Source organism: Myotis myotis, unplaced genomic scaffold (genome assembly GCF_014108235.1).
Source record: "Myotis myotis isolate mMyoMyo1 unplaced genomic scaffold, mMyoMyo1.p scaffold_m19_p_49, whole genome shotgun sequence".
NCBI classification, from domain to species: Eukaryota; Metazoa; Chordata; class Mammalia; order Chiroptera; family Vespertilionidae; genus Myotis; species Myotis myotis.
In genome coordinates, this window is record NW_023416356.1 from 1 (window position 1) to 21,683 (window position 21,683).

General features: G+C 55.6%; 3 protein-coding genes across 5 annotated transcripts; 1 reads left to right on the top strand and 2 right to left on the bottom strand.

Annotated features, from left to right (window-relative positions):
• Positions 1–6: 6 nt before the first annotated feature.
• Positions 7–5,266, bottom strand: PSTK (phosphoseryl-tRNA kinase). Of its 2 annotated transcripts, XM_036307640.1 has the most exons (6): positions 5,018–5,266; positions 3,999–4,013; positions 1,804–2,089; positions 1,329–1,527; positions 1,105–1,180; positions 7–720 (listed from the first exon to the last, which is right to left on the bottom strand). In XM_036307640.1, exons 1-6 carry the CDS (start codon positions 5,231–5,233, stop codon positions 400–402), a joined length of 1,113 nt encoding a protein of 370 aa, XP_036163533.1. In that variant the 5' UTR covers positions 5,234–5,266; the 3' UTR covers positions 7–399. The 2 variants fall into 2 exon arrangements, with proteins under 2 accessions (XP_036163533.1, XP_036163534.1); XM_036307641.1 differs by lacking the exon at positions 3,999–4,013 and having other exon boundaries at positions 5,018–5,233.
• A 598-nt stretch (positions 5,267–5,864) lies between these two features.
• On the top strand, positions 5,865–15,102 carry CUNH10orf88 (chromosome unknown C10orf88 homolog). Of its 2 annotated transcripts, XM_036307638.1 has the most exons (6): positions 5,865–6,049; positions 6,921–7,124; positions 8,117–8,189; positions 10,958–11,164; positions 13,396–13,850; positions 13,988–15,102. In XM_036307638.1, exons 1-6 carry the CDS (start codon positions 5,898–5,900, stop codon positions 14,220–14,222), a joined length of 1,326 nt encoding a protein of 441 aa, XP_036163531.1. In that variant the 5' UTR covers positions 5,865–5,897; the 3' UTR covers positions 14,223–15,102. The 2 variants fall into 2 exon arrangements, with proteins under 2 accessions (XP_036163531.1, XP_036163532.1); XM_036307639.1 differs by lacking the exon at positions 10,958–11,164.
• Positions 15,103–15,305: 203 nt separating this feature from the next.
• On the bottom strand, positions 15,306–19,553 carry LOC118655622 (protein FAM24A-like). The gene is made up of 2 exons (XM_036307642.1): positions 17,506–19,553; positions 15,306–16,627 (listed from the first exon to the last, which is right to left on the bottom strand). The coding sequence occupies exons 1-2, from the start codon at positions 17,613–17,615 to the stop codon at positions 16,438–16,440; spliced, it is 300 nt and encodes a 99-aa protein (XP_036163535.1). The 5' UTR covers positions 17,616–19,553; the 3' UTR covers positions 15,306–16,437.
• Between the last annotated feature and the right edge of the window lie 2,130 nt (positions 19,554–21,683).

The following is a 21,683-nucleotide window of genomic DNA, read 5'->3' on the forward strand; positions in this document are numbered from 1 at the left end:
CTCGGGCCGCTCTCCTTCTGTACAATGTGCTCGTGGTTCGCCCAGGGAGCGGGCATCAGCGCTTCACTGCTTTCTATGGGGAACGGCCCACTGTATGTGATGCCGCATTTTCTACCGGTGGTTGTCCCGATGGACATCTCGGTTGCTTCCACCCGCTGGCTCTTAGAATGCTGCTGCTGGGAACGTGTGTGCCTCAGCCTGGCACTGCTGCCCTGGCTGGTTTGGCTCAGTGGATAGAGTGTCGCCTGCGAGCTGAAAGGTCCCAGGTTCGATTCCGGCCAAGGGCACAGGCCCGGGTTGTGGGCTCGATCCCCAGTGGGGGACTTGCAGGAGGCAGCCGATCCATGATTCTCTCTCATCATGATGTTTCTCTCTCTCCCTCTCCCCTCCTCTCTGACATCAATACAAATATGTTAATTTTAAAAAGAGCGGCACTGCCGGGTCCCCTGGTAGCACTGCCCATCCATTCCTGCGGCAGCCACGGGGCTCCCGCCTCGCCACCCGCAGCAGCACTGACCCTGCTGGCTCCGTGTCCCGGGGCTGCGGGCGCCCTGCTGTGTTTGATTTGCATTTCCCTGGGGGGTAACGATACCACGCGTGTTCACAGAACAGAACTACCCACATACCTTTTGCTTCCTTCATTGTCTCAGAGACAATCCTTCGCAGCGTCTGATCAGCTTGGTGGAGCGTGTTGGTTGAACAAATAATTCTGTCAGTTTCCTATGTGATGGAGACACTGTGTGAGGACGGGTGTAGTTCAGAAAGGCCTGGCTGCCTGGAGGCGGGAGCGGTCTGTTCCTCCTTCTCCCCGAGGGAGGCTGAGTGAGATGCGTCCGCCGGAAGCCATCCGCTGGGCAGGGGTGCGGGTGAGTGTCCACTGATGGGCTCGCGGGGAAAACACGAGGCCGGCGCCCAGTGCCTGTCAGTCTGTGTGAACAGCCCCCCGACCCCTGCCCCGCAGTGACCCACACAAAGGCTAGATTCCCAAAACTGGAGACCGGGCCCCCCCAGGGCCCCTTCCCCCGGGGCTCGTTGTAATTTGGCTCCAAAAGACCGTCCTACAAAAGCTGGCCCCCCTCACACTGGCCCTGAGGGGAGACTTACCTTTTGCTCCGCGTTGTCCTCGACACAGTTCACGGGGTTTTCCAGAGCAGCGAGCAGCAGGCAGATCAGCTCGGGGCTGGAGGAGAGGGGGTCGCGCACGTCACTGTAACAGACACCTCCACCAGAGGCGGGGGCCGGGGACCCTGTGCCTCCAGGCGGTGAGGACCCGCCCGCGGCTGCGGAGAAGTGTCGAGCAGGGCTGCCCGGGAGCGGGGAGCAGCTACCTGGCCGCGGCCGAGCTCGCGGGGCTCCGCACCGTCAGGCTGTTGTGCTCCCAGGCGTTTTTCTCGGGGTTGGGCTCCTCCATCTTCGCCCCCATCAGGCGGATGGTCTCGGCGGGCAGCGCCCCTGGCCGCTGGCCATTCCTCTGCACGCAGGTCTCCAGAGGACAGTCTAGAAAGAGCTGGCAAAACCCCAGCGAGTCTGGGAACAAGGGAAACCACAGTCACTGGCGCCCGCGTCCCAAAGCAGCCACTGGTGAAGGACCGCTGCGCGGGGGCATCCAGCTTTGGGAATTCAGTTCCCTGGGGCCCTCCGACCCAACTGCGTCTCACTGAACACGAACACGCGATGCTGATTTGCAAATCAATGAGCGCGTGTGAGAGAGTGCGTGCGCGTGTGTGCCCGTGAGAGCGTGTGCGCGCACGCATGTGTGTGTGTGTGTGTGTGTGTGTGTGTGTAAGGAAATGCCTCACTTACACTTGCGAGCCAGCTGGTAGACCTCGTATCTCATGCTTCGGTAATAGAAGTTGTCATCTAAAATCAGAAGCAAAGGCCCGGACGCGGCGGGGGTCGGGAGGCAGTGGGATGGGCCCTCCGCGGCGGGAGGCAGTAGGGCCTGGCCCCGCAGGCAGGTGACGAGTGCCTCCCACAGGGCCTCCGTCCCACCGGGCGGCGCCGACAGCGGGTCCCCGTGCAGGACGGCCCGCAGGAAGCATTCCAGGTCCTTCAGCAGCTCCTGGCGCAGCGACTTCCAGCGGGACGGCTGCAAAAGACCCAGAATCGCAGCTGCCACGGCTGTGCGCTCGCCTCGGCACCACCCGCCCCACAGGGTCATTCTGCCTGCGCCCCCCCACCGCTGGGTGTGCCGTGAACGCACTTCTTTCCTTTCCTTTTTATTAAATATGTGTTTATTGATCTCAGAGGAAGGGAGAGGGAGACAGAAACATCAATAATGGGAGAACCATGGATCGCCTGCTTCCTGCTGCCTCCCACTGGGGATCCAGCCCAAAACCCAGGCATGTGCCCTGACCAGGAATTGAACTGGGACCTCCTGGTTCAGAGGTCAACGCTCAACCACTGAGCAACACCGGCCGGGCACAAGTAATTTTCTCATGCCTCCATGTCCTTCTGTAAAACTCCTCCTCGGTGACATGAGCCCCTGGGCATCCTCTCGGACAGCTGTGCAGGAGGCAGCGGGACCTGGCCCTGTGCAGACTGGGGCTCCACTGGAGCAGGGTGCATGCTGCTGAGGCATTTGCTTGCACAGCTCTGTCCCTGCGAGGCCCCCGCACCCCCCACCTCCGGGAGAGGGCCTGGCACCAGTAGATGCTCCAGAAATGCATCTTCAGTAACAGAGTGAATAAATGACAGAAAGCTGCTACCATCCAGGAGAAAGAAGCCAAATCAATGCCCTGCCACAGACTGAGTCTGGCTACGCTAGAGCTGGTTTACCTTGGAAACAAGGGAAGGTGTGGACAGAAAGGGGGTTGTTAAGGCCCTGGGTCAACCGGGAGAGAGGGAAGCAGATGGAGGTGTTAGTGGAAAAACATTCACAGCTGTGCGGGGTTTCTGTGAGTTTGAGCCAAACTGTGGACAATGGCCGGGAGGAAGAATCTCAAGGGACTGGGATAGTGCTCCGGAGAATGGCAGCCACTGACTGTCCGGTTATAGAATCACATCCTAGTTGTATCTTATTTACGTGAATTCATCTTCTGGACAAAAAGGGGCCACGTGCTCACCTGACTAACTCAGGGAACGCCTGCGTGGCGGCCTTGTAAACTCAGAGACCTAAAGTAACCACGAAGGACGGTCTGAAATGAAAACCTTTTCATGAAAAAGCAGTTTATAGTGGGTAGTCAAGTTCTAGGCCAGTATCTTCCCTGACAAAGATCAACTTCAATCTTTACTGAGCATCTAAGATAACACACCTGTGAAATATCTAGGTAACTTGTAACTTCCTTTTTTCCGGACCCCTCAGGGCACAACAAATGGAACGGGCAGAGACCACAAATTCCCTCATTATTGTTATGGTGTCAATTGGACTGTTAACTATCCTGCACCCACCTGTGTAAAAGACGTATGTCTATCATTTTACTTTTTACCCAATCCCAGAGGTTCCAGCCCATCTTGCTTTCTCCCATCTCCCTCATCTATCATGTAACCCACTTAGGTCTCCTCCTTTGATGGTAATTTACAAAAATAGGTGAAAAAACCACCGGTCTCCAGAACACTATACATTGAGATTGTTCTTCCTGGCAATTGTCAACAGTCTGGCTTGAAAAAACACACAAAAATTCTTTACAGGTTTGAATGTTTTTGTTTTTTTCTACATTAACAATCTACATTCAGGCATAAAGGACAAAAATAACTACCTAAAGTGTTCAGAATATTTCAGCCAATGAGTGTTTGCTCTGGAGTGAGCCTGAGCTACTCTACCCAGAGGTCTCAGCTTTCACATGCTTCTCCCAGGGTGCATCTCACTGCAGAGAGCGTGATGTGAGGGCTCAAAGAGAAGTATGTACTTGGGACATACAAGTCGGTCCCTAAATACAAGCCATTAGTCCGTTTGGCCCCACCCTCCCCTTTGCCTGCAGTGGCAGGTTTACCCAGAATGAATGAAGATGGAGCCTCTTTATCGTCCTGGGAGGGACCCTAGCAATTTTGTTACTTACCTTGTATTCTTTTTTCTTTTAAAAATATATTTTTATTGATTTCAGAGAGGAAGGGGGGGAGAGAGAGAGAGAGAGAGAGAGAGAGAGAGAGAGAGAGAAACATCAATGATGAGAGAGAATCATTGATTGGCTGCCTCCTGCACCCCCCACACTTGGGATTGAGCCCGAAACCCGGGCCTGTGCCCTGACCGGGAATGGAACCTCCTGGTTCATAGGTCAATGTTCAGACACTGAGCTACATCAGCCGGGCTTGTATTCCTTTTTCTTAAAAAGGGTTCCCCAAAATGTATACACTTTAAGCCCCACAAACCTGCACTCTGGATGTTAAACTGGCTGTGGTGGAATTTTTGAGAGAACACCGTTCCCAAAGGATTTTCAAGAGTCTCTTTGGCCTGGAGATGTCCACCTGCTCGCTGACTTCAGAACCTGACCCCGGAGGAGCCCACTGTGGGGGATACACACGCACCTGCCCCACACGTACACTTAAGCCTCTAGAGCAGCGGTTCTCACCCTGGGGGTCGAACGACCCTTTCACAGGGGTCGCCTAAGGCCATCAGAAAACACATCTATAATTACATATTGTTTTTGTGATGAATCACTACGCTTTCATTATGTTCAATTTGCAACAATGAAAATACATCCTGCATATCAGATATTTACATGACGATTCCTAACAGTAGCAACATTACAGTGAGGAAGTAGCAACGAAAATAACGTTATGGTTGGGGGTCACCACACCATGAGGCGCTGTATTAAAGGGTCGCGGCGAGAGGAAGGTTGAGAACCACTGCTCTAGAGCGAGTTACTCTAAGATGGACAATACACAGCTGCCCCTCACGGACACATAAGCCTCTGTCCACAGAGAATCATTCTTAAACGCAGTACACTCACTCCACGCTAAGCCGGCCAGCCCTCAGACCCAGCACCGCTCCCGCCCTGGGCTCCGCCTCCCACCCCGGGGAGTTCTGCAGGCAGCACAGCTGCTGCTTCCCCGAGGCCCCGCCCCCGCGCGGACTGACCAATGGCAGTGCGTCCGCCTCCGACAGGAACGCGTCCGGCATGACGTCATCGTAGGCGACGACGCCGACGGCCCAGCGCCGCTCCCGCCGCAGCCGGTGGGCGAGGGCCCTCGCGAGGGTGGACTTGCCGGCGGCGGGCAGGCCGCAGAGCACGCAGAGCGCCAGCGGCCGCGGGCCCTCGCCGCGCGCCGCCCGGGCGTCCTCGCCGGCCTCCATGCCGCCCCGGGAGGCCGCGGGCCGCCGGCAGCGTGGCGTCCGGAGCCGCCTTCCGCCCGCGCTCCTGCTCCGCCCGGCGCCGCGGGGCGGGAAGAGGCGCGTCTGAACCCGAGTGACCCGAGGCGTCGGCGGTCGGCGTGCGGTCTCCGCGGTGACCTGCGGCCCCGGGACGCCCTTCGCGACGGGAGGCGCGGCGATGCGGCACCCAACGCCAGGGCATCTCACGGGCCGGAGAGGGGGATCTTCGGTTAGTCGTCCTCCCTGCGGGACGCCTGCGGGCCTCGGGGCCTGGTCCCCGCCCGACAGAGTCGCCCGAGAAACTGCACCCTGCGGCCCGGGGAGCTCAGTGACGGCGAGTCAAGGAACCGGCGCGGAACTGACCGTCGGGCCGCCCGGCTCCGCGGCCCCTCCCGGCCCTGATTGACAGGTGGGCGGGCAAGTAACTGTCAGTTGCGCCATCAGCTGCGAGGGGGCATCCGGAACGCGCACGCGCACGCGCTGCTCAGGGACTAGTTCTCGCCCCTGCGGAGCCTGAGGCCGCGGCTGCCAGGCTTGCGGCCGGCCGAGCCGGAAGTTGGAGGGCATCATCCGCTCCCCTCCGCCCCGCCGGAAACCCGAGCTCCGGAAGAGACGTTCCGGGCCGGCCTGGCCTGGCGGTGGCCGAATGGAGACCGACACTGAGGACCAGCGATCCGCCAGGCACCTGACGCTGGCCTCTTCCTGGGATGCCGCGTGCGGGGCCCTGGACCGGAGCCTCCGTGTCCGCGGAGCCCAGGACTCGGACTGGGATGAGCTGCTGGCGCCGCCTGCCCCGGGGTGCGCTGGGCCGGCGGGGACGGGTGGCGGCTCCGCGGCGGCCACGCTCCGGGGGGAGGTGTGAGGGGAATGGGGCCGAGAGGGGAGAGCGTCCGGGCCCGGGGTCCGGGAGCCCAGCTGGGGGCGCGCTGTGCGGGGAGCCGGGCCAGAACCGCCAGGGGCGGCGCGGGACGCGGGACGCGGGGCCTGGACTCGGCGCGGAGACGCCCCCGCCCTGTGTCCGCGGGTCAGCCCCACAGGCCCAGTCCAACCGCACCCGCCTCTGTCCCCCAACGAGCAGACCCTCCTGGGCCCAGGAGGCGGGAAGTGTCTCCCCGGGGTCGGCCTCCCCCTTTGGAAACAGACTCTGTCCTCTGTCCGTTCTGCTCCCGCCCCTGTGCACAGGCCGGCGCCCTGAGCGTCCCATTAATTAGGAGGCCATTCCGGGGGCCGAGCAAGATGCCCGTGATCGGGGGAAGCAGGGACCCGACGTCCCAACACCCATTCCTCAGGGGACATTTCCCCCGTGTTTTGTGTTTTGTTTTGTTTTGTTAGAGAGAGAATGGAGGGGGGCGGGGCGGGAGCGACACAGAGAAACACGCCGATTGGCTGCCTCCTGTTCCCACCGACCAGGCCTGGGGAACCTGCAACCAAGGTCCATGCCCTTGACCCGCGACCCTCCAGTCCCGCGCTGATGCTCTACCCGCCCAGGGCACAGGCCGGGCTGCGGCGGCCATTTCTCTGTGAGTCTGTGCTGAGCAGTTGTGGGCTGTTGGAAGGTGTGTGAACCCCAAAGGCAAACGGAAGTGAATGAAATGCCAGCCCCGGGGCCTACGGGTGGGTTGGCGGCCTGTGCAGAGGCCAACACTGGTATTTGTCACTTTCTCTGCAGCCGCGACCTGGTGATTCTGAAAAGGAGCCAGAAGAGCCCAGATGAAAAGCCCTGCTTCCTCTCCCTGCGCTGTGACCCCAGTGGAGGTGAAGGAGTCGTTTCTGTTGGCATTTTAAGTTCAGCAAGAAATATGGAAGTGTACTTAGGAGAGGAGTACTGTGGCACCAGTAGGGGCAGGAGTGTTGGTAATGTGCTGGATACCAGGTTTGTGACCCACCCGTGTGCAGCTTCTTCTCGAGGAGGGTTTCTGTGTCCCAGCTCTGGGAGCTCTGCTGCTTCTCTGACACTGGCCTCAGGCACCAGGGGGAGGAGCGAGAACACCAGCAGCCCTGGGAGTTCAGGCCTTGGGGGAGGACCCCAGGACAGTCCGGTCAGCCCTGGTGTGGTAGCAGCTGGGAACGGACAGCTGGTGGACGGGCGCTGAGCTGGCCAGGGTCCCAGCCAGTGCCTGGGAGAGGCTGCTTCTCTGTGTAACTCACAGGGTCTGTTTTCCAAACGGTAATCTGTCCATCAGCCGGGACTTTGAACATATCTTCTTGAAGGAAGCCCTTTCCAAACAGTGGGCAGCCCAGCACTGCCAACCAGCATACTTAACCCGCGGCCATGCTTTCTGATTTTTTTCTGATTTTTTACAAAGAACGTGCCCTCACCTCTCTTTTATGTCACTCAAAACAGGAACTGTTTTATGTACCGTGCAGGTTAGACGTAGTAGATGTGTTTATTGAGCTTCAAAATATGCATGTGCTACAAGATGACACATTTGTTATCAAATTTAATTCTTTCATAAGCTGCTAAGTGGGAGGTGTAGTCTGTCCTCCCTGCATTTTCCTAGGAAGCCAGCCCCCCTCTCCCCTCACCGGGAAAACAACCTCAGGACAAGCATTGGCCTGGAAACCCTTGTTTTCAAATGTGGCCATTAACGGTGATAATGTGCCCGGCCGGTGTGGCCAGTGGTTGAACATCGGTCCACCCATAAGCTGGGCAGTCACGGTTGGATTCCTGGTCACGGCACAGGCCTGAGATGCCATTAGAGGGCAATCGGGAGGCAGTCGATCAGTGATTCTCTCTCATCATTGATGTTTCTATCTCCCCTCCCTTCCTCTCTCGGAAATAAATTTTAAACATTTAAAATAATTTATCAATTTTAAAAGTGATAATGTGTGAAAATAAAGTCAATTTTTATTTTTTATTTTTAGTGAACATGAAAAGATTATTTTGTACAAAAAATGTCTAAAATTGGAGTCCGCTGCACGTGCTTGTAAAATAAAGGTAAGTCATTACTAAATTGGAACTAAGTTGAAAATTGCAGTGTTTTTGTACTGTGCACATTTATTTTATGTTGGCTTAGTAATTCTCAATGCTCTCCCTTTCAAATTGGACCGTTTGTTCGCTACGGCAACGCCATGTCGTGTATAGTGTTAATACAGTTAATGCTGCTGTGCTCTTCAGCTTGGAAAACTCAGTTAAAAATCAGGTTTATTTTGATATAAAACGTAGGTGCCAAGAAAACCACAAGCAGAGTTGGGCCCAAAATACCGAGGAAAAAACCCAGGTAGAGGAGTTTCAGACCAGGGCACCTGAAAGTTAAAGAGATCGGGCCAGGCCAGGGCCTTCAGCATGAAACAGTGTCGCAGTGAAGGTGGGTGAGGTGGTCAGCCTGGGGGCGGGGCAGCGAGCTGGAACCCTGGCCCCGCCTGTCCTGGGGGCTGGTCGCTGATGTCCCACTGCTTAGCCCCAGCCTAGTGGGCAGTGCTGGGAGCTGAAGGAAAGAAACCCTTGGGTGGTTTCCATCCCTGAAACCCTGTGCTTGCTGTTCCTTACACATGACAGGATTGGTTATTCCAGGATGTTTTAGAGGCATATTCATGTTCATGGCTTCTAAAGTCCTCTACATAAGGTGATGCATTCATTGAAAAAGTGTTGAGTGCCCATTGGTGCCACATACTGTATTAGGCACTTAGGAGCTAGCACAGGGTGGGCAAACTTTTTGACTCGAGGGCCACAATGGGTTCTTAAACTGGACCGGAGGGCCCGAACAAAAGCATGGATGGAGTGTTTGTGTGAACTAATATAAATTCAAAGTAAACATCATTACATAAAAGGGTATGGTCTTTTTTTTTTTAGTTTTATTCATTTCAAACGGGCCGGAAATGAATGAAACGGGCCCACGGCTGACTAGCATCATAAAATAAATCGGAACAAAGCCCTCGTGTTAATATTACAGCGGACCAGACATAGTAGGTTCAATGTGCAAACTAGGTTCCGTTTGATAGTGAGAAAGTCGTAGGGATTAAGGAGCAGGAAAGGGATCCTGTGGAGGTTGGAATGTGGGTGTGGGAGTGAAGGGACGTGTTGGCTTAATGGTTGATGACAGTGACGTTGTTGGTGCCGCTGAGGTTTTAGATCCGGGATCTGTCTTCAGCTGTGGTCTGTGTGATCCCTGGGGGGGGTGTGTCTCGGAAGGTGGGTGTTTCTGTAACTGGTCTGTGGAGGGACGTGCACTGCAAAGGGCGTTTCATTCAGGGAAATCTTTGGTTTGAGTGGGGCTTCATCTGGGTCAATTGTATATTAAACTTAAATAAAAATAGTAGGAATGCATGTTTCTGAGCACTTTCTCAATGGTAGATACTGGAAATTTTAACACTGATTGTCGTCATAGCAACCATGTATAACACTGATCTCATCGCAGCAACCACGTGATACCGATTCGCTCCTGACTCAGGTTTGGCATCTGCCCTGAGGTGTGCGTGCACCCGCGCCCGCGCCAACACACACACTCACACACACACACACGCACACACACACGCAGGGTAGGGGAGCCATCACTGCACAGACACACACACACACGCACGCACACGCGCAGGGTAGGAGAGCCATCACTGCACAGACACACACACACACACACGCACACGCGCAGGGTAGGGGAGCCATCACTGCACAGACACACACACACACACACGCACACGCGCAGGGTAGGAGAGCCATCACTGCACAGACACACACACACACACACGCACACGCGCAGGGTAGGAGAGCCATCACTGCACAGACACACACACACACACGCACGCACACGCGCAGGGTAGGGGAGCCATCACTGCACAGACACACACACACACGCACGCACACGCGCAGGGTAGGAGAGCCATCACTGCACAGACACACACACACACGCACGCACACGCGCAGGGTAGGAGAGCCATCACTGCACAGACACACACACACACGCACGCACACGCGCAGGGTAGGGGAGCCATCACTGCACAGACACACACACACACGCACGCACACACGCAGGGTAGGGGAGCCATCACTGCACAGACACACACACACACACACGCACACGCGCAGGGTAGGAGAGCCATCACTGCACAGACACACACACACACACACGCACACGCGCAGGGTAGGAGAGCCATCACTGCACAGACACACACACACACACACGCACACGCGCAGGGTAGGAGAGCCATCACTGCACACACACACACACACACGCACACATGCGCACACACACACACACACACACACACGCACACACCAAGGGAGGGTAGTAGCAGAGCCATTGCTGAGTGCCTGTCTGTCTGAGTCTAAAGCCTGTTCCCTCCCACTGAGCGGCTGTGTTGTCCGGACCACAGGGAACGTGGTTTGGTTTAAAGTGTGGACGAAATGGGGCAGCATGAAGCATTGGACAAAATTTACTATTTCAGCAAACACTGCCTGGGCTCTGGCCGGCCCTGCTCTGTATTAAATCATATTAAAGCAACTTGCAGTACGTTAAGCCGTCAGATTGCTATGGTTTATCTTTGATTCCTCATCTAAGTATGTAAAATGTTCTTTTACATGTGATTGTGTAGTTTAAAATTTTTTCTTTAAATGGTTCCGAGTAGTTTTTAGACTCTAACTATTCTAGCGAAACCTAAGTGAACTTTTAGACTCTTGACTGCTTCACTGTTCCTTAGGTCACAGCAGGAAGTGACCTTAAGTAGCGATTGTTGTTCCATATGGTTACTGTCCTAACTTCTGTTTTATGCCAGTTGCTCTCCTTTGGTGAAAAGCCGTGTGTGTTCGTCAGTAAAGTTGTGGTGCACGTGCAACCCGTCCCAGCAAAGTCTCCCACAAGCTCTCCTGCTCTGGGGTCCAGGGTGGACCTCGAGAGGGTCCACGCCATGGTGGAGGCCATGGGGTCCACGCTGTCCCCTGGAGCTCAGCAGCTGATGAGTATGGTCAGATTCCAGCAGCAGGTACGTGGAGGGGCTTTCTTTCCAGGCGCCTGTGAACTGGGTAAATGGTGGCTTTTTATAAGGACCCTAGAGGCTCGGTGCACGAAATCATGCACGGGTAGAGTCCCCAGGCCTAGCCTGTGATCAGGGCCATCTTCCGCCCGCTCCCCTGTCCCCAGTCCCGCCCTGCCACCACCCACCCCGGTTCCCCGTGGTTCCCCGTTGGCCATTCAGCAATCGGAGCCTGCGGGCTTGGGGGAGGGACCGAGAGGTGGTCAGTGCACCTCATAGCGACTGGTCGGTTGGTCGTTCTGGTCGTTACGCATTGACGGTCGCTGGCCTTTTATTATACAGGATGGAGTGATTTAAACTTTCCTTTGCACTTTTATTATTGATGTGACCAATCTTTCCTTCCTGATGGAAAATAGCGCTGTGTAGATCTAGGCTCTGGAAAAGCAGAGCTCACAGCTCTCCAGGAACGCCCGCCCTCCCTCCCTCCCTCCTTCCCTCCCTCCTTCCCGCCCTCCCTCCCTCCCTCCCTCCCTCACTGATGTCGCTCCTGTTGAGGCGCAGCTGCTCAGGGACAGAGGCCCTGCTTGGCTCCTGCAGCCGCTCCAGGCCAGTTCCCTGCAGCCTGTCTTCAGGGGTCTCCCGCGTCCCGGGGCCCTGGGGCCGTGCGAGGGCGGGAGCTGAGGAAGAGGAAAGGCTCGCGGAAGGGCAGCCCTTCTCCAGGCCCCTTCGCAGGAGGAAGGCGGGCCAGGCAGGTGAATGGGGGGTCAAGTTCAGATGGAAAGGGTGTGAATTAAATCTCCAGAGCCAGAGGAGCAGGATGCGGCTAGGACGGCAGAGTGCATTTCTCGGCCGTGTGTCAAGGTTTGGGGTGTTTGTTTGTTGGTTTAATTCCAAATGTAACGTGGCTCCTTTGCCGTGGATTCAGGCCTTTCAGAAGGACAGTGAGTGAATAAGTGCTCCCTCCCCTGCGGCACCCTCTTCCCCACCTGCGGTGACTCCTCCTGGTGGGTTCTCTGCCTGTGGACCGCTTACAATTCCTCCCACCTGGCACGTGTATTGTCACCTGCTTTCCCCACGCCGGGCTAACTCCTTACATGTGGGGACATGTGGGGAGCCCCCGGGGGAAGAAAGGAGACCCCGATGCTTCTTGTAAACAGGCCAATGAAAGACGTCCTCCTGGGGGCGGCTGTAGTCAGGACGGGCTGGTTCTCTGGGAGTGCTCAGTGTTAGCACAGCACCTACGGAATGACTCCTGGAAAATGCCATGTGAGCCGGGGCACCCCTCACTGCGTGTAAACTAGGGTGTTCCGTGAGCAGGCCTCCTGCTCTGTGGGTGGTGTGAGCAGGCTGTTCAGGCCCTTCGGGGTGAACGTGGGCGGGCCAGTCCTGAGGGCCTGGGCTGTGAGGTCCCTGCCGCTCCCTGCTCTGCTGGTGCCTGCGGTTACTGGTTTTTGAAAGTTTACTTTTTATCTCTTGTGCTTGAAGTTCAGAATTGCAGGCTTTGTGCTTGCGTTAGCGATGTGGGATGATGGGGTGGGAATCTGTATCAAAGTGCCTGCGTATAGTTGTCATTTCATGCTACTGACGGAGGGACGGGCCCGTTTGCTGGGAGAAAATATATTCAGTTGAGTTGAGGACCCAAAACATAATCTATTAGCCTACAGACGACTGAGGCAGACGGAGCTGAAAGGGAGCTCTTGTTCGTCATGGAGCATGTCTAGTCGTCGCAGGCGTCACGTTTCCCCCCGCACAGGCGGGAAGTGTGTCACCAGCCGGGCGTCTCCGTGCCTGTGGGTGCTGGGACATCCCCAGGTTGGCGACCACGTGGGAAGTGACAGGTGATACTTAATTCTGTGGACACTACGCCTTCCTGTGCCTCGGTGGAGAGCCCACGTTTACTTCCATGAGTCAGGAAGGAACTATTAACTCTGCCCGTGCAGTTGTACTAAGTGTGCTGGTATTTGTTTTAGCATTTTCTTGAGGAAGAACCACAGTCAAGGGATGACAAGCCCGGACTGGAATCGGGTCTCCGGGTCGCGTCCTGGTTCCCACTCACCAGCTGTGCGGCCTTGGCCGGGTGACCTTGAACCTGGTCCCCTCAGCTGCTGGTGGCAGTCATGGTGGCTGCCTGCATAGGGCTGTGTCGGGGACCCAGTGGAGAATGCCCGGGGCCTGATTCTAAATTACCGCAAACTTCCTCTGGTCATTGCTGGTCACAGCCCTGTTCCCTGTTCCCTCAGCGCTGCATTCCCCTGGGGGAGCAGCTGCAGGCGGTTCTGGGGAGCGCTGCCTCCAGGCGGATGCTGGGCCTGTGGGCCTCGGCGCCCTCGGGAACCTGCGACAGGCCGACCTGCGCACCTGTGCCTCTCAGAGCCGGGCTGACTCCGGGACGCGGGACAGAAGACGTGACAGCTCCTGGGGAGGAGGACGCACGGCCCCCCGGGGGAGGGAACCCCGCACCCCTCGGAGAGTGGGACACTGCACCCCAGAGCCATCCTCTTCCCGGGAGGGACCTTCAGCTCGCAGCGGCGTCTTCCTTACCAAAGAGGCCGAGCGACAGGCCTGCGGCCCCTGCCCCCGAGCTGCTGCCCCTCCTCCAGGACGTGTGCGGGCAGGTGCGCCGGCTCCGTGGGGCTCAGAGCGCCGCGTGGCCGGGACACGTCCCCACGCCCAGCGAAGGCGGCCTTGGTGGTGGGTAAGTCTTTGCCTACGGACTCAGAGCGGGTGAGGGGCTGCATGGGAAGCAGCAGGCTGTGTGTTGCTGCTGGTTGTCTAGTGGCTTTTGTTGCCGTTTGGAGGCCAGGGTCATGTTTGGTCTTTAATTCCCTTTAGGATGGGAGAGCCGCCCGCCTGCTCCTACTTGGAAAAGATTCTGTGTAAGAACCTGGAGCTGATGGAGAGGAGGCTGACGGACTACCTGGACGAGCGGCTGCGCGCCCTGCAGGAGCACGTGGATGGCAAGGTGGCGCTGCTGGCGCACCTGCTGCAGAGCCCCGGCTCCCCGCCCCCGGGGCTGCCGCTCACACGCTGTGACTCTGGGGACAGACTCTCCAACGGAGAGAGATAGGCGCTCCCGTGCGCCGTGCATGCAGATATTTATTACCTATTTATTACAACGCGACCCAAAGCTCCCAGCCAGTGTCGATGTCATTGGAGGATCAGCATCCTACTTGCATCAAGTGACCTCAGCGTTCATTCCCTGTGCTGTTTCGTGACCCCCGGGCTGCATGAGAGTGGATGATCTTCCCTGAGCTTGTCACGTGACCTCGTGCCACACCTGAGAGTGGATGACCTTCCTTGTGCTGTGACGTAAACCCCGTGTCTGAGTGTGAGCGTGATCGGGTCCGGAGTTATTTTCGTTTGCAGAGTTGATCACTCTTACCGAGATTTGTGTCCCTTGATGTTGTTTTAAGTGTTTAAAATTTTTAAGGCTGTCCCACGCAGTGTGTTTGATAGAAGTGTATTTTTTATCTATGAAAGACTTATTTCCTCATCTTAGGAGGGAGAGTAATAGTGCACTGAGGATTTGATCGTTGTTTTTCTCTTTGGTTATCTGTAAGTCGGAACCTCTGTGCTCACGGACTTGCACTGGCGCTGCTCCCTGAGAACAGGCGCAGGTCGGCCCTCTGTGCCGCCGGGGGCAGTGACGGGAGGAAGGTCCGCGCCCCCTCCATGGAGGTTCGTTGCTGTAGATTTGTGTTGGACAAGACGCGGGAGTGGTTACCTTGTTTTATCTCCATCCACCGGAAAGCACGGGACCCCTTGCTGTGCTGATGCCCGTCCCCCGCGCCTGTGCTGGGTGTGAGCGCCGGGCGCGCCCTGAGGGCGGCGTGGGCGAGGAGATGGCCGTCCTCACTGCTGGCTTCGTCGTCAGGAAGTGTAACGATTGCATGTGCTGAAGGGGATGTATTTGCATCTAAAAATAAACGCGTCCGTTTTGGAAACCACATGAGGGAATACAAGTGCTTTATTGTCCTTGGATCTCTGCTTGTGTAGGAGTCTGCTCCATTTCCGGATCCTGTACAGGGCACACAGCAGCCACCTGCCCAGCCTTCCCTCGCTCATGGGCGCTCACGGCTCGCAACTACGGGGTATTTCCTTGTCATTCTCGAGAGTTCCGTCTCACCTCAAGTTGAGCCCGTCAGTCAAGTTTATAGCTTCTGGTGTGTAGTCTCTTCATTGATTTAGAAAACGCCTCCCCAAGACTGTAGCCACATCACTACCCTCAGAGCGAGGACCACGGGTGAACAGAGATGCAGGTGGTTGAAAAACCAATGCTAGATTCCTCTGCGTGTGTCTGACAGGTGTGCCTGGGAAGCAGTATCCCAATGGTCTCTCAGGGAGTGTTTGCCAGCGTGAGCGGAATATGTCCATTTTCCCTGCGTGTGTCTGACAGGTGTGACGGGGAAGCAGCATCACAGTCGCCTCACAGGGAGTGTTTGCCAATGTGAATGGAAGGCGTTAATGGCTTCGCTGCGTGGGCTGTGCAGTCTGCACATTAGGGCTCGGGTACCGCATCTCAGGTGGCAGCGAGCAGCTGGGTCCCAGGCCTGGGGTGTAAGCCCAGGAGCCCCTTACCTGGCCCAGGTTTCATCTCTGCCTCGTCCACAGCTCCCCCTGCCCTGCGCCCAGGACCCTCCCCTCCTTCCGCTCCTGCTGACCTGGCCTCTGTGGTGAGGAGCCAGTGCTGCCAGGGGAGGGTCCCCCTGGAAACCTTGTCCCTTCAGAGCTCAAGTCAGGCTCCAGGCTGGGGGGGAGACGGACGCCTGGACGGACGGCGGGCCCTCCGGTCAGCACAGGCCACGGCTGGGGATGCGTCCTGATCCTCGTAGAGTGCAAATGGAAGGACCGATTCCGGGTCTCAGCGGGGCTCCACGCAACAACCCGGGCAGAGCTTCGCACCAGGAAACGTGTCTCTTCGGAGACGGCGTTCCCTTCCCCGAGGCGGCCGGGATAAGAAGTTTCCATCCCCAGCGCCTGGCACGGTGCTGCCTCCTGTCAAATCGCCGACGCGCCTTTCTAGTTCTTACTCCCGCCCGCCTATGCTGCACGCGACATTACGAGCCGGTTGCTCCACGTCCCAACGTGGGTGATGCCCAATTCCAGTGCATGGCTCCCTAACGACACCAAACATCCCCGAGGCGGACCGGGTGTTTTCAATTCTGCATTTATTCAAAAGCACACGAATGTCCTGTAGCACATAGCACAGTGGGAACACTAGAACACGACTCGAATAAAACATTCTGCTAAGAAAGGTCGCCCTGCAGGCGCCGGGCCGCCGGTCAGAGCCCCTCGCTCACGTCGCAGAAGCCGGGCGGCAGGGCCTTGGAGTCAGCGCACAGCTGACACTCGTCATACAGCTGGAGGCCAGGGTAGCAGCTGGCCGTGATGGACGAGGCTGCGGCGATCTTGTCCCTGGTGACCATGGACGGGTAACTTTTTAAGACCAAGCACATCGGTAGCTTTGGAGCTCTTAGAAAAGACACACACAGGAGGGATTAGAATCCCCTCTCAGCCCGCCTGTGCCCGCGGTCAGGGTGCCGGGGGTCTGGGGCGGCCCAGCCTGAGAGGAAAGCTCTGCCCTGGCCCAGGCTCCTGGGTCACGTGCTCTCCAAGACGCCAGAGATGCCAGGCCAGACCCAGCACAAAGGGAGAGGGGCTGCCAGTGCGGCTCCCCAGCGGCTGAGGCCCCAACTGCGGAGGCCGGGTCGGGGGCAGGCGCCCGTCAGCTGCCCCGGGTTCTGGATTGACCTAGTGCACAGCCTCCCTCCCTAGAACAGGAGCTCCACGGCTTCTGCCAGCGAACCTCCCACATTTGAAGGGTCCTCTCCCCCCAACTGAATGACCTGCCTGAGCTCCCCTCCTCCTCTGGTGTCCCCGGATCTTCACCAGCTCGGCTCCCCACGCCTACAGGCACCTCCCTGTCCCCAAGGCCATGGGCGATGGAAGAGGGAACCCGGGAGCTCTGAGCTCGGGCTGGGGAGACCGACCGAGCCCGCCTCTGGGCGAACCGAGGCAGAGGCTCCCACGCGCCTGCCCCGCGGTCCTGTCTGCAGAGTCCGGGACACGGACAGGGCCGGCCAGGGTGTGAGTCCCCGTGGAGGGGCAGCTCCCCGAGGCCCGGGCAGCGGACAGCACTGACCCAGAGCCGCCCGCCCGCTGGGAACCTCACTGTGAGCTCACAGCCCGGCCCCGAGGGGAAGGGCCAGGATTCCATGCTCACCTGCCTCTGCCTTTTCCCAGCTGCCCTGTTCCTGACCCCGGGGGGCGGCCCAGGGCAGGGCGTGCCCTGCTCCAGCTCAGCCCAGGGGCCCGTGTGAGGGAGTGGCCACTCTAACCACGTCACTTACTTCAATATGCTGGTCAGTTTGAACAGAAGGCTGGTGACACAGAACATCAGCAGGACTATGGCGATCAGCAAGGCGACCCCGATGGCCGTCATGATCCTGATGTCAAACATCTTCCCGGCACCTGGACAGGGAGTGCAGGGCGGTGACGCTCCCCCGCCCACAGCCCGCTCAGCCTCAGTGTGTGCTGCTCCCGCGAAGGAAGAATGACGCCCCACCCACAGGCTATGCCTGTAAAACACGGATGGTCTCCCAGGGGGGCCCAGGGCCTCGGCCGGCCTGGCCACGTGGGGGTCGAGGTTTTATTTGTGGATGAAAAGGGACTGAAATGCAAAGTGAGAGAGAAGGAAACAGGACAGATGGAGGGAAGGACGTTCTCCCTCTCGCAGGCAGTAACGTGCAGCTAGCGGTGAGTAACAAACAGGCCGCCCGTGAGCAGACGGTTTCACTCCCACCACCTGGGTCTCGTGAGCTCTACTCGCTGATGGAGCCAGGACTGCCCCTTGCTGCTCACCAAACTTAAACCTATTCCAAGCACAGAACGAAGGGAACGGCTCTTTCCGAACGCCATGCTTGACAGCACTAAGCATGAGCACACCCCCTTGCAGTGCTGTTTTCAGGAAGAAAGGCCTTTCATTGTCCTCTGACCACTGCCATGCCACCGTCTGGTGTAAGGAGACTCTAGGAGCCCTTGTCACTAGACCACCCTGTCACTAGGAGACCATGGGCCTTTCTGCCATTTTTCCTCCCAAATCTTCCCAGGAAATTCAATTTGGTTGGAATAAGCAATTTGTGTAATGTAACATTGAAATGAGAACCATGGCCCAGGAAGAAAGAATAAACAACATGACGCTGCCCGACCGGTGTGGCTCAGTTGTTGAGGGTCATCCCTTAATGGTTCGATGGTTCGATTCCAGGTCAGGGCCCGTGCCTGGGAAGCGGGCTCAATTCCCAGTAGGGGGCAGCCGATTGATGATGCTCTCATCATTGATGTTTCTCTCTCTCCCTCTCCCTTCGTCTCAGAAATCAGTAAAACATCTTTAAAACAACATGACTGCCAAGCATCCTTAGAACACTTACACCCTCGGGTAGGGAGGAGGCCAACTAGAAAAAAAAATTACTTAAAGACCTTAGGAAACAGGTTATTTTATCAAACACGTCACTTGGTACCACACTGGACCTTACTCAGTCAAAGGCCGCGAAAGGGTCGAGCCTGCCACTGGAGAAGGAGGGAGCTATCGCTTCATCCTGTGCGGAGTGCGGTCCGAGACTGGAGAGCTCACTTTAGAGGCCCAGCCATGGTCCAGCTCCAACTTCCGCGCCGCGGGCTGTGACATCACTGCTCTGCACCCCGGCTCTGCCCTGGGGTTCTGAATTCTGTTCCATTGTACTTAGAGTTCAGCCCCCAGGAAGCAGAAATACTATTTTGAATCACTTAATTCTAAGTTTTTACCTTTTCGGGTCGTATTTCCCCTTATTTTCAGAATTTGTTGATCAAAAGCAAGTGTAAGATTTCAATTTTAAAATTAAAGACAAATGTGGGAGGCTAAAAACTCTTAATACTTAATAGTTCAGTGCTAGCCCTAGCGGGTTTGACTTAGTAGTTAGAGCATGGCCCGTGGACTAAAGGGTCCCAGGTTCGATTCCGTCCAGGTCACAAACCCGGTTGCAGGCTCACTCCCCGGCCCCAGGTGGCAGCCAATCCATATGTCTCTTTCACATCAGTGTTTCGTTCTCTGTCTCTTCACCCTTCCACTCTCTAAAAATAATCAATGGACCGCATGTTCGATGGTGATCTACATGATAAGGAAGCTTAAAAATTCCTATCACATAGTGTCGGCGTGACATAATTTATTTACGTTTGTGGCAATGCTGGTGTAAACAAACCTGCTTTTCCAGGTGTATAAAAGTACAGCGCACATGACTATGTACAGTACATAGTACTTGATAATGAAAATAAACGTCTATGTTATCAACTGATGTATTACACTATACTTATTTTTTTATTAAATAAATCTTTGTTGTTCAGATTATTACAGTTGTTGCTCTTCCCCCCCCCCATAGCTCCCCTCCACCCAGTTCCCACCCTACCCTCTGCCCTTACCCCCCCCCCGTCCTCATCCATAGGTGCACGATTTTTGTCCAGTCTCTTCCCGCACCCCCACACCCTTTTCCCCCCTGAGAATTGTCAGTCCACTCCCTTTCTATGCCCCTGATTCTATTATATTCACCAGTTTATTCTGTTCATCAGATTATTCACTTGATTTTTAGATTCACTTGTTGATAGATGCATATTTGTTGTTCATAATTTGTATCTTTACCTTTTTCTTCTTCTTCCTCTTCTTACAGGATATCCTTCAGCATTTCATATAATACTGGTTTGGTAGTGATGAACTCCTTTAGCTTTTTCTTATCAGTGAAGCTCTTTATCTGACCTTCAATTCTGAATGATAGCTTTGCTGGGTAAAATAATCTTGGTTGTAGATTCTTGCTACTCATCACTTTGAATATTTCTTGCCACTCCCTTCTGGCCTGCATAGTTTCTGTTGAGAAATCAGCTGACAGTCGTATGGGTACTCCCTTGTAGGTGGCTGCTTTTAAGATTCTCTCTTTGTCTTTTGCTCTTGGCATTTTAATTATGATGTGTCTTGGTGTGGTCCTCTTTGGATTCCTTTTGTTTGGGGTTCTGTGCGCTTCCTGGACTTGTAAGTCTATTTCTTTCAGCAGGTAGGGGAAGTTTTCTGTCATTATTTCTTCAAATAGGTTTTCAATATCTTGCTCTCTCTCTTCTTCTGGCACCCCTATAATTCAGATGTTGGTTCGCTTGAAGTTGTCCCAGAGGCTCCTTAAACTATCTTCATTATTTTGGAATCTTTTTTCTTTTTTCTTTTTCGGTTGGGTATTTTTTGCTTCTTTGTATTTCAAATCTTTGACTTGATTCTTGGGATCCTCTAGTCTGCTGTTGGATCTCTGTATAATATTCTTTATTTCAGTCAGTGTATGCTTAATTTCTAGTTGGTCCTCTTTCATATCCTCGAGGGTTTCACTAAATTTATCGGCAGTTTCTAGAAAATTCTTGAAAAACCTTATAACCGTGGTTTTGAACTCTATATCCAGTAGTTTGCTTTCCTCCATTTCTGTCATTTGTGATCTCTTTGTCTCCGCATTTTGGCTGCTTCCCTGTGTTGATAGAGTGGCTTTCTGTGCTAGGTGTCCTATAGGGCCCAGTGGCTCAGCCTCCCCAATTACCGGAGGTGGACACTCTTGGTGGACCCCTTTGTGAGCTATATGTACAGTCTTGTTGTAGTTAAGCCATGATTGCTGTTGGTATCACTGGGAGGAATTGACCTCCAGGCCAATTGGCTGTGAGAATCAGCTGTGTCTACAGTGGGAGAACTTCTGTGCTGGAGACACCCTTATGGGGCAAGTCTTGCTTCAGTGGGGCTTTGGTGCTCTCTGAGTCTGCCCCCTGAGTGTGTCCCTTATGGATCTGAGGAGTTGTAATCTGGATGGTCCCAATCTGACCACTGGGTACACGGGCTCTTGGATCTCTAAAGAGGTGGTAATTTAGCATCTGCCTGAGGCTACCCAGCAGGAGCTATGGAGAGATCTACAGATTCCCCTTGTTTGGGGTTTGGAGGTGCCCAGATGAGGCCCAGCTGTGAAGCAATGCAAGCTGCTGTGGGGCCTTTAGCCTTCTTTCGGATGTTCTGGGACTCACTGACCCAGCTGCAGTTTGTTAGGTAATTTTAGGTCTCAAAGGGCCAGCCCATTCATATGCAAAAGCCTCTGCTCGAAGCCTGGGTGGGGCGGGGTCTCTGGGAATCAACAGGGCGGAGCAGGCAGCTATGGCTGGTCCTCAGTCCTGCCCTAAGAGGCCCAGGGTCTCAGTGTCCCAGTAGTCGTGGCAAGCACCTCTGAGAGAAAGCCGCCCTCGAGTTCTGCCCGCTGTCAGACAGTCCAGTTTCTCCTTGTATGAGTCTGGGTCCCCAGAGACTCGCCCGGAACTGGAGTTCAGAGCCATCAGGAGCTTGAGACTCTCTTCCGATTGAAAAACACAACTGCGTCCTCCGTTGCCAGCCCTTTCCGCACGCGTGCGCCTCCGTAACTCTGTACTTTACTTCCGCACCTCCTGAGTCTGTGTGCTTTTCTCTTTCCTTCTAGTTGTAGAATTTCCACTC

Coding starts and splice junctions, on each gene's coding strand:
- PSTK (XM_036307640.1), bottom strand. CDS start 5,233: ATGGAGGCCGGCGAGGACGCCCGGGCGGCGCGCGGCGAGGGCCCGCGG. Junction 1,528..1,803: donor CTACCAGCTGGCTCGCAAGT/GTAAGTGAGGCA, acceptor CCTTGTTCCCAG/ACTCGCTGGGGTTTTGCCAG. Junction 721..1,104: donor AGGACAACGCGGAGCAAAAG/GTAAGTCTCCCC, acceptor TCCATCACATAG/GAAACTGACAGAATTATTTG.
- CUNH10orf88 (XM_036307638.1), top strand. CDS start 5,898: ATGGAGACCGACACTGAGGACCAGCGATCCGCCAGGCACCTGACGCTG. Junction 11,165..13,395: donor TGGTCAGATTCCAGCAGCAG/GTACGTGGAGGG, acceptor CTGTTCCCTCAG/CGCTGCATTCCCCTGGGGGA. Junction 13,851..13,987: donor GAAGGCGGCCTTGGTGGTGG/GTAAGTCTTTGC, acceptor AATTCCCTTTAG/GATGGGAGAGCCGCCCGCCT.
- LOC118655622 (XM_036307642.1), bottom strand. CDS start 17,615: ATGTTTGACATCAGGATCATGACGGCCATCGGGGTCGCCTTGCTGATC. Junction 16,628..17,505: donor AAACTGACCAGCATATTGAA/GTAAGTGACGTG, acceptor GTCTTTTCTAAG/AGCTCCAAAGCTACCGATGT.